Raw genomic sequence first — 12,153 nt, 5'->3', positions numbered from 1 at the left:
AAGAAGGGAACTAACATTCCACTTTATGTCATTCCACATCAAGTTCTACATATGATTTTTATAGACAGAAATATTTAATTACAGTATCATCAAGAATAAAGCAGATTCTGCTATTTAACGTCAGCTAGATAGACCTGGCACTTCACTGGATTAAATTTAATTTATCTGTTAAATTTAATTCTTTCTCCATAATCAGCCTTCTTAAGATATAACTACTATCGGGAGAAGCAATACTTAGTATGTGTGAACATATAATATCTTCTTAACTAACAAGAGAAACCAGGAAACCAGGACACTTTACAGTAGGTAGAGAAGGGAACTGAAAATATGTGTGTGAGTTGGAGTGGGGATTATGGGGGGAGCAGATAAAAGAAGAGACGGAGATCATTAGTAACATTTTATCTGTTTAACAATTTTCCGTGAGTTGGCCCTTTAACTGCCAGGGCATGGCTAAGTTTTTTTCTGGGTCAATAAATGAAAACAACATTTGTTAGCAAAGTTCTTTCTGTTGCCATCATTAACATTTTGGAAAGAGGAGTGCACACGCACAATTTGCACACGCTAACACCCTAATTTCTATTTATATTGAATAAGAGTTTGGGTAATGATTGGAATCAGGGGCCAAGGCAATGCCTTGAAAGAAGATGGAAAAATAGGAACAGAAGATGGAAAATTGCTCACCTTTGATAATTTGCTTGATTAGCTGTGTTTTATAGACAAGAGTTTTATGGAAAACTTTTCACAGTGGCCAGGTTCAGTGGGAAGCTACACTGTCTGCTAGGTGGAGATTAACCCATCATACTAATATAAACAAATTATTTAAGTTACAGACAGTTTCAACTTACATATGCCCTTAACTCAACATGGATGCCCTTTCCCCCAGATGTTGCACCTTTACATTTCCCACCCATCTTTTTCTTATCCCCTCTCCCCTTTTCCACTGAAGATGTCAAAGCTGTTCTGAACTTTCCCTGCCCTCTAACCCAAGCATCTTACATTCCTTTACCTGATTGCTAGCCCAGAACTGTTCTGAGAAAGAACAGGAACAAGAAAAGTCAATCGCAAGGTTTCTTCACCTTCTCTTCCTCAACTCTGCTTATTTCCCACAAATTCACCTCTGGATTATGGCAACACACTCCCTGCGTATCTCCTTCCTCTCCATTTTCTGAATTTTTATCTAATAAAGAAATAACCTAGGTGCTCACTGGGCTGGTGTTCCTCCCTAAAGTAGCCACACCTTATTTCAGTCATGTATGTACTGGAAGACACACCATTATCACCAATGTATTACCGTTTTCCTAATCTTTTTTGGATTATGAATCTTTTTAAGAATTTGATAAAAGCTGTGGACTCTCTCCTTAGGGAAAAATGCTTTTATACACATGTACACTCCTGGGAAGTCAAGATGAGGATAGAAAAATTTTCTTTCTATTTAGAGACATAGAGGTCACTATGTTCATAGCAAGAATTCATGTGTGGTGACTGTAAGCAAGATTGGAGTCTGATGAGGAGTGAGTGGGAGGTGAGGAAATAAGGAGAAACTATGACAACACTTTTGAAAATTTCACTGTGATGTGAAGGGAAAAGGACAGCAGATGGAGGGATATGAAGGGGGTGAGGGAAGGTTTGCTTTATTTTTCTATGATCATAAATGCTTATGGATAGGGCCACACTGAGAGGAAGAGGTTGAATTTATACAAGAGAAAATCGATATAGAATCATGTAAGGTCCCTGTGAAGGCGGGAGGAAATGGAATCCAAAGTGCGATAGGCTTCTGTGGGTAGCCACTGTATACAGCATCGCTTCTGTCGGGGGAAAGCAATTTAGATTTCAAATAAGTGACTTACAGACGATCCTTGCTGCTACTGCCATTTCACTTGGTTTAAGACTTTAAGGGTTGTCGGTTTTGCCGATCATTTCTCAAAATAAAAGAGAGATAGAATGACAGAGTGGACTGCAAGAGCCCCAGTCTTGGCTCAGACACTAAAACATTAGGTAACCTTGAATCAGTTGTCACACTTCACCTGTAAAATTAAGAATTTAGGCTAGAAGGTATTTGGGGGTGTGTTGGGGGGGTGTTTTAGTTGTCATAACAACTGGGGGTGCCACTGGTTTTTGGTACCCAGGACCAGTGATGCTGATTGTCTTGTAATACACAGGACAGGTTGTCACAACAAGGCGTTTTCCTGCTCAAAGCCTGCAGAGCTCCTTATGAGAAACCCTGGACCATGGCTAGGTAACATTTTAGGACCTTTCCAGCTCTCAAGTCAAGCTTACATAAGGTAGTATAACGAGTTAAATGTCCCTTTCAAGCCTTTAAGTATCTTTCAAATCTCAGGGACAGCCCTTTGGTTTTTCGTAGAGTAGGTAGTGGCTTTGGCTAGTTACTGACTATTTAGGAAGCTTTTTGGACTGGGTGCTGTAGCTACCATATGCCAACCAAGATTGAGAAATACAAGTTTGGCTCATCTCCATTCTTTTTCCTTTTATTTCAGGTACTTTTGGAATTTTCAGCCCCAAGGTGAGTCCTCTCTGACCGTTTATGGTTTTATACTAAAAATGTGTAGATGGTATTGTTTACTTCTGCATCTTCTAAATAAGCTTCTCCATAGAGTGGCATTAGCCATTTCTGAGGAAAGTTAGTGGAGTGTTTAATTAACCTTCATGCTGCTGGGCCCCCCTGCCCTGCTTTTTAGCAACAAGAGGCCCTGATACTTCTGCCTTCTGAATGGATTAGTGCTAGATTATTTTATAGGACCAAAGCTTTAATATGCTTTTATTCCTTGACCTTAGTTAGATGCCAACAGGATCCACTGGCATTCAAATAAAATGGTGGCTGAGTCCATAATAAAAGCCTTGGGAGGGCCCCAGCTCAGCTAATCCTTCATTTGCTCCAGAAATAAATTCCAGTGTGTTACCTCCTCGATCACAGTGCTCTTCTACACAGGCCGCCTGTCTGGCAACAGGAAAATGTCAGAAATGGAGTAGCGTTGAAATTCCCACTAGAACAGTGTCATCACATTTTAATATGAGCCTCACTGCAGCCTCAGTGCCTCTAATTGCTTTCAAACCATTGTTTTCCTGCTTTTGCTGGATAAACCCAGCATCTGGCATGATTCTAAAAACTACAACAGACAGCTGTGTGCAAAATTGAAAAAAAAAAAAGACAGGAATAGGGCACATTTTCAAAACGTTCAAAATTGAAATTTTTTTCTGAATTCAGTTTGAGGGGTTGTCTTTAAAGTATATGCATTCTTTATTTTTAGTACAGTGGTTGAGAATGTCAGAAACATCAATCTGAATATTAATTATCTCAACTTGTTATAAATGGGAGATTTTTATCTTCTCAGAAAATCACAGAGAGTTTTAGATTAAACTTGAAAATCTAAAATAGCTTTATGAACTATTTTGCTCTATAACATTTTTTAACCAATTGCAAACTTTTCCAACATTTTTTATTCTCAACATTGTCAGTGTATCCAGTCTCAGTGAGCAGTAATACCTTAAAAAATTCAAACTGTGAGTAATGATACGAATTTTATTAAAGTTTAAATTTTCCTAGCTCATTCTTTCAAGTCTATATAAGGTTTTCTTTAAAAGCAAGTTTTAGGGCTTCCCTGGTGGCGCAGTGGTTGAGAGTCCGCCTGCCAATGCGGGGGACACTGGTTCATGCCCCGGTCTGGGAAGATCCCACATACCACAGAGCGGCTGAGCCCATGAGCCCATGAGCCATGGCCACTGAGGCTGCGCGTCCGGAGCCTGCGCTCCGCAATGGGAGAGGCCACAACAATGAGAGGCCCGCGTACCAAAAAAAAAAAAAAAAAAAAAGCAAATTTTAAGGAATAAAAAAACTTTTAAAGCTTTTAAACTCTTGTAAATTAAAGTCATAGCATTTATAATATTTTAAATAATGTGATATAGTGTTACTATATATCTCACTGTCCTAAAGCATTTATGGCTGAAAACATAGATTGAGAATGGAGAATTATATGTAATAATGTAGCAGTTTGCTTTGCAAAATGTGAAATATGCTATTCAAAGAATGGCCCGATAGTTCAGTGTTTAACAGATGTTAACCAAAATCCACAGGGGGCAGAACATGAATGTGAACTGGCAGAAATGAATGGAACTGTGAAGGTAGAATTTCTTACCTAAAGGAGAAATGAAGAATTAGTGTCAGAGATGTGGTATAGTAATGTGTTGAGAACAGAAAATAATTTTGGAGCTTAATACAAGGGACTGTGTGGCGCTAAAAAGACAAAGGACACATCTTACCAAATTCTTCTAATAGTGGTACTGTAGTCATCTTCCATCATAGGGCAACTTCTACACAGTCTTTCTCTCTTAGAAAGAGAGCAGAGGTAGAGCAGCCAAGGGGACAATTGAAAAGAGTTTATTTAGAGCAGAAAACTAAATTTACTTCTTGACAATGATTGGATATCTGTAGCAAATTCTTCGCTCATTTGGAAGTAAATGTAAGGAAAGATCAAATAGTAAAACCCATATTTATGTGTCTTGCCCCCAGCTTTGCTCCTCCCGCTAAGGCATTTTCTGGGGATAGAAGAGGAAGGAGTATCTTTTACCTGGCCCTTCTGAGCAGATCTTAGCAGATTGTTTGCTTTTGAAATGTAGGGTGGGTGAGAGCAGTAGCAGGTCTATATAAGGTACTATAGGACAATTTAGAATTATGAAAAGAATAGGAATATGTAAGAAGGAGAAGAGATGGCAGGAGGATTTTAAGAGCCCTGGAAGACTAGGTAGTATTGGGAAGAAAGTGAGAAAGGACAGAAATGGTGGCCCCATACTTTCCTAGCATTTTATCTGTGGCAGGATCCTTGTACAGGAAGATGATGGGATGAATTTGATTAACTCTGTTCATTTGCCTAAATACACATTTGTGTTCTTCAGGATATTTGGACCAGAGTCTGGTGCCTAGAAGGAAAATAGTCCTTAATTATAAAAGATCTCTTATTTATTAATCTCTTTATTAGCACACATTTAAACATCTGCTTATATAAGTGATGAGTTGTCATAATGTGCGGCAAAGGTAACCTTTAAAGAAAGATGCTTGGGAGAGGGGACTGCCTAGACTTAGAGAAGGATTTCCAGCAAAATGTTTCTTATCCATCATTCCATTCAATCCCAGGTTTAATGTGTTGGAGGAGTGATCATTGAATAGTATTAGGGAGAGTTTTGTCCCTGTTCTGGAGAAGAAACATGGCATGGTAGAAAGAACATGGACACTGAGGGCTGACAGACCTGAGCTCAAATCTCACCTGTACCATTTAGCTAAAGGTTATGTGAACTTAGTAAGTTGCTGCATTTCTATGAACCCTGGCTTCCTTATCTATAAAATGAGGATGTGCCAGACATTGTGCTAAGTACTTTACATGCATTATCTCATTTAACCCTTAGAACAGCCCTATGAAATAGGTACTGTTAATATACCCATTTGATAGATGTGGGTACTGAGACATAGAGTAGTTAAGAGAATTGCTCAAGACCATTCCCCTCAAGGATTCTAACTTGGTCAGTCTGACTTCATAGTATATACCCTTTTTAGAAAAAATAGCAGCTTTATTGAGATATAATTCACATGCCAAAAAATTCACCCTTTATAAGTGCACATCAGTGGTTTTTAGTCTGATCACTGAGTTGTGCAACCATCACCATTATCTAATTTCAGAACGTTTTCATCACCCCAATAAGAAACGACATGCTCATTAATAGTTCCAGAGCCCAATATCTTCGTTGTTGTATTTTACTGTCTCATTGCAGGGTTGTCATGAGGACTGGTAGTAATATGTTTAAGCCCTAGCACGGTACCTGGACATGGTGTAGTTTCTGTTTATGGTTGTGTTGTTGGTAATTCTTTCCCTCACATTTTCACCTAAATGGTCTTATTGGTCTACTGTCAACTTCCTGAGTGAAGTTCATTTAAAAATAATGAAACAGGAAAAAATATATATATAATCCAAATAATTTATTACTTTAATGTAGAAGGAACGTAAATGAAAGAGTTCTTTTAATGGGCTCAAGTACAATTGTAAAACATGGGAAAGGCTTTTTATTTTTTAATAAGATTGAGATTCCTTTGATAATTCAAGTCCTGCTTACTTTGAGAACTTTTTCTCTACTTAAATTCACTTAAAGTTACAAAGAAAATTCATTGGAATCTTTGCCATGGAACTTTTACCATTTCAGCAATCAGATATTCAAAACATGATATTGGTCGAATTTCTAAACAACAATATTAGTTTTACCTTCTCTGTGGTGACCTAAATGGGAAGGAAATCCGAAAAAGAGGGGATATATGTATACATATAGCTGATTCACTTCGCTGGACAACAGAAACTAACACAACATTGTAAAGCAACTATATCCCAATTAAAAAAAAAAAAAAAGGTTTTTCTCAAGTTTAGTGTTTTGTGAAGGAAAGAGCATGAGCTTTGAAATCAGACCTGAATTCGAATCCCAGCTCTTCTACTAACAAGCTTTGTGAGCTATGACAAGTTACATAACCTCCTCATCTACAAAATCTTGCTAATAATATCTACTTTGCACTTATTGTGAGTTGCAATGAATTTTAATGAGATGATGAACTCATGAGGAGTGCTTGCCACTTGGTAGGCACTTCCTGAAGTGGTAGCAAGTATTATGTTTATGTTTCAAAGTAGGACTATGCAAGTAAATCCATGTGTGGAACTTGGGTAATATATATTTCACATATCTTTCCATAAAATTCATCCATTCCAGCTTAATCCTGGTGTAGGGCCATTTAACTCACCATGTATATATTTGTGAGATTTTGTATTTAAAGGATGTGTGCAGACTTTTTATTAGTAGGCACTTTGGAGGTTAGATTTATGAGCCTATTGCTCTGTAATGTCTGAGGCATGTTGAATCGAAGCATAGATGTCACCTTCTCGTCTCTTACTATCACATACTTGGAGCATGTAGTTATGACAACTACAAGAAGCAAGCCATTAAAGCAGCAAAGAAACACCATCTTAGCACTAAAAAAAGGATAGAAAGGTTTCCCTTTGAAGTTGAAGAGAAGTGTTTTTGAATTAATGGAGTGTACAGTGATTTTACTGTTTTATTTATGAAAATACTCTTTGCCTTCATGCCAAAAGGTTTTAGCACAGTCATAAGTAGGATTTACACAAAGAAACACAGCCAAAATTTATGACGTGTTTGCAAATGTAAGAAAAAGTCTGAATTTACAATATTTGTAATTTACTGTTAAGTATCTTTCTATCACTATTCCTGGAATGCTAATATTTTATAAACACAAGTGTTGGTTATGAACCTAGAATATCCTAACCTATACTACTTTTTAAAAAGAAATCTTCCAGAATGTTTTCCATGTCTTTTGGGGATTTAATAGGGGGAAATGTACACAGGACGAATGCTCCTGCCTTTGGCTTTAGCCCAAACTTTTAGCATCAACAATCTTGACAGCTGCTTTTGTGACTTGACTTCCTTTGGACCTTTTTCCCCCTTTATTTATTTGCTACATTTTATACAAATTAATCTGTAGAAGGTGGACATATACACACACACTGTTTTTGAAATTAATTACTGACTTTGATACCTTTTCAAATATTTTACTTCCTATACATCTACTGGTTGGGTTTTTTAAAGAGTGGAATAATGCAATGATGCATTTTAAAATTAATGCACTGTTTGGCAACTACTGTCAAAGAGAGGTTTTTTTTAAAAATAAAAGGACTCACTTTTTTTCTTTTTAACATTAAAATTTTCTAAGATTTTTATGTCCTTTGTAAATGTCCTATCCTAGGATATAAGATCTTGAGACATAAGAAAAAGAACTGAATTTCATGCAGGCAAAAGAAGAAATCATTTGAATCAGATGCTGCTGCCTTCTGTATTCCCTACACAATATATTATACACAAGGATGTTCATTTGTAGCATTGTTTGGAATAGCAAAGACTCCAAACAGCCTAAATGTTCAGCAATAGGGGACTAGTTAAAAAAAGTATGTTACATGCATTTAATGGAGTGCTGCATAGAGATTAAAGGAATATATATGTGTATCATGGAGCTGTCTCCAAGGCATATTGTTAAATGAAGAGGGCAATTTGGACAGTGTACTGTGTACAGTGTACTGTGTACACACATGCATGTACGTGTGCTTGCTTTTTTTGTGTGTGTAGGCTATTTTTGGAAGGATATACATGAATCTAACAGTGGTAGTCCTGTTGACGGGGGTATCAGTGGGAGTACAGAAAGAATCTTCATTATTTATATCTTTTGGTACTATTTGAATTTCCACCATGTGCATGAATTATTTTTTTTTGGCTAAAAGTTAAAATAAAAGCGAGATGAATCTATTTGTGCTGATATGAAGCAACCTCCAAGATAAATAATTAGGAGGAAAAGCAGGATACAGAACAGGACAGATGCTACCATTTGTTTTAAAAAAAGACATACTGCCCTCACAGACACTTCTTACATTTAGATAGAAAATTCATAGAATACCCAAGAAACATAACAATGGTTGCTCCTGGAGAGAAGAACCAAGAGAAGGGAGGGAAGATGAGCTTTCATTATTACATGCCTTCTTACAATGTTTGAAATTTTTGCTCTGGGCACACTTAACTTTTTTATTTAATAAAGCTTACTGTAGTTAACAATATTGTATTGTGTATTTGAACGTTGCTAAGAGAGTAGATCTTAAACGTTCTCATCATAAGAAGAAAATTGTAGCTATGTGAGGTGATGGATGTTGACTAAACTTACAGTCTTGGAGGGGGGAGTCTTTTCTGTTAATATATTTTCAATTCATTAAAGGATATGGAAAATCCAAAAAATTCTTCTCAATATATACGTGTATTAAATCACTATGCTGTACATCTAAAACTAATAAAATATGTTAATTACATATCAATAAAACCGGGACGAAAAAGAAGCATACCAAAAAAACTTGATTTAACACGGTAGCTTTTTTTCAGTATATTCATAATTTGGTAGTTTATACCCATTCATTCTTTTTCCTTCTTATTTATTTTTATATATGAATTTATAGGCAAGATCCTGATGATGATATAAAATAGCAGCATTCTCTGTTGTTTTGTGTTTGGGAACCAGTAGGTGTGTTGAGTTAACTTAGCACTTATAAGTGAATTTTAAAATAAATAATAAAACAGCATCATATAATACCCATGGTAATGATAAAGAATACCTTTTTTGCCCTATCTTAGTCTTTCTTTTTTCCATATGTGCTAATTAAAAGTTCATAGAACTTCTGACCCTTGTCATTATGTAGATGGCAAAGAAAATAAAGTAATTGATAAATTAATTACTGCTTTAAGTTTATTCGATTAGGCTGGAAACTTTTGTTGAGGAGAAAAACTTATAAACTGTTTCTTTTAGATAGAATTATTCCTGGACCAATACAAAAAATCAGGTAAAGAGTACAGTTCCTGAACATAGAATCTTGGCATAAGAATTAATTTACCTCAAGAATTGTGCCTCTAATGAATTTTCATGTGTTGGACACAAAGTATTGAGAGAAATGTCTGGTTAATTTGAATACAAAATTTTGGGTGTTTCTGCTTAAAACTCTTTGTGAATAAGCCCTTAGACTTGAAACCCAGTGAATTTGTTTGATATTTGGAGACTAAAAAAGGTGATGGTTAAGCCCAATTCTGTTACAAAGCATTTCACTGTGCTTCCCATCAGCACATACTTCTCTTGGAAACTCATTTAATAGTTATTGTTTACTGGGCTCTGTCCTACTAAAACAGTAAAGGAACTGTTAAGTTATGTACAAGGGGATTTATATGATGTGTAAAATAAAGATAATAAAGATTCCAATCACTGCTAACTCTTGTGAGGCAAAGAGTGGAAGAACCAATCTTAACACACACTTGCCAGCTTAGAAAGTTCTTGATCATAGTTCATCTCTAAAAGGTATTTTCCTAAACGTACAAAGTGATACCACTTACTTTCCTTAAGATTAGTGCAGTTTCCTTGTTAGTGGTACCCCAATAAAGAAGGAAAAATAAATTTTAAATATAAGGAGATACTTTTCCATGTGAAACTTCTGTTCCAAAAGGGACCAACATTGAACAGAACTGTTGATGGTGAGAGGTTTTGGTTGTTGATGTTGTCGTTAACACACGTGTTGTTTTCATACGTGAACAGGAGTTCCTATGCGTGGGGCACGGGGAGGCCAAATCTTGTCACCCTTTGCCATTCCAGCTTTAGTGGTATTGGAGGTCTATATTACTCACAAAGAAAACCCACTTTTTCTTCAGTATGTTAAAAGCTGTTTCACATTTTCAGGCCTGCTTATCTTACCCATTATCCACTCTTTATTATATGTCGTTTTACTTTTACTTCTTGATCTTTTGTAAAAACTTTTCTTATATCTACCTGTAGCCTGTAGATCATGTCGTCCCATTCTTCTTTAGCAGAAGATATTGGAATCCAACTGGCCTTATAGTTTCTCTCAAGAAGAAGTAATGTAAACTGATTGGGATATGATAGATCCTAGTATGCATCAGGACAGGAAGTGGGTGCTAAGGCCTACTACAATTTGTTATTTGGGAGAAAGAAAAAGAGTGGAAGAGAAAGATAAACCAATAGTAATAAAATTGCTACATTCCTGGCTAATTACATATTTTTGAAGCATTTTCCTACTGTGAGACTTAAGCATGATGGTGCCAGAAAGGAAATGCATTCTACAACTAGGCCAGGTCAAAGCTATATTTGGGTGCAGAACATGTTGGCTCACTTTCTATGAAGCAGCATCAAAATACCCAGGAGCCAATAAAATCACACAGAATATGCTGGAAAAAAATTCAACATATTGATCTGACTAAACCCAAAGTGTTGTGTTAAATTTTGTTAGCATGAGTTTCATGCTAAAAAGTGGTATTTTTAAAAAATCACTGCAACAATGCTACTACAGTACATTTGAACCTATGAATTGGACCAGCTCCTTCTTGACCAAATCATTGACCACATTTGACTTTCTCTATGAGTTCCATGCCTAATGTGACTACAGTATTCCTACTGCTTATAATAATTTATACTTTTGATTATAGTTCATTACCTTACTGAAATAAAAAAATACTAATTAATAGCACATGCCATAAATTCAAGTCACTGGCTGTCATTCAGTATGCTTTGCCTTTGAGTAATGATTGTCATTTATAAAGCATGCAGATTTGGAGACTGTACAGCTCAGTGGATTAGAACAAGAGCTTAGCAATCAGACAAGGTGGTGTCAAATCCTGGCACTGCCACTTATGAGTCACTTGTATGACTTTGGGTAAGTTGTTTAATCTCTGTGTCTCAATTTCTTTATCTGAAACTTTGGGTTAATAATATATAATTAATAATATATCACAGGATTATTTTGAGGATTAAATGAGATAGGACATAAAGAGTCTTGACCTAAAGCCTATAACCGGTAAGAGCTTAGTAAGCTATTGTATTTTTATTATTACTATAGCTGCTTTCTCCTGTAAGTCAAAACATGTTGAAAATTCAGTTGAATAGCTTCATAGTAAGACTTAAACACTGAGAATACAGTGGAAAACAGAATGATGAACTAATAATTCCAGGTTAAGATTGCCTGGTTGCCATATAATAAATGCATTCATTTTACAGTGTATTTATCTACATACTACCAAATACCTAGGTTTACATGTTTTGAATTCTGTCAAAATCATATTACTATTGGAAATATTCTAACTCAGCAGGTTCCATTTTAGTACCAGTTGAACAATAACAGTGGTAAATGGAATGTGTTACTGTAAAGCCGGAATGATGGCTGACAGGCTGTAATTTGCTTTATGAAGTGTGCGTTGTCACATATACAATTATCTGGCTTATATTTGTTGCTGTCAGCCCTCCAGTTTGTTAATGTCCAGAAGTTATGCCTTTATGTGAAACTTAAGAAGGGTTAAAAATCTCAGCATTTTCCTGTGGAGGGGAGGGGAAGGAGCAGGGGGATTCACCCAGTGGCTACCTTTTTTTTTCCTTTTTTGAGGAACTAGGGTGATGCTACACACTGCAGCCCACCCTACTGGTCAAAATGAAAAACTGCATCATAAATGATCTTTTTTTTTTTTTTTTTTTTTTTTTTTTTAAAGGAGGGAGAAAAAATGAACTTT

The 12,153-nt window shown here is 36.1% G+C and overlaps 1 protein-coding gene across 1 annotated transcript in view; it reads left to right on the top strand.

Moving 5' to 3' along the window:
* The window catches only part of SKAP1 (src kinase associated phosphoprotein 1), a 283,028-nt gene that overhangs the window by 60,104 nt on the left and 210,771 nt on the right, over positions 1-12,153 (top strand). The window contains exon 3 of the mRNA XM_012537805.2: positions 2,496-2,521. Coding sequence (XP_012393259.1) covers positions 2,496-2,521 — 26 coding nt within the window. The remainder of the gene's footprint in view (positions 1-2,495; positions 2,522-12,153) is intronic.

This window comes from Orcinus orca, chromosome 19 (genome assembly GCF_937001465.1).
Source record: "Orcinus orca chromosome 19, mOrcOrc1.1, whole genome shotgun sequence".
In the NCBI taxonomy this organism is placed as follows: Eukaryota; Metazoa; Chordata; class Mammalia; order Artiodactyla; family Delphinidae; genus Orcinus; species Orcinus orca.
This window is presented reverse-complemented; position numbering and strand designations above follow the sequence as displayed.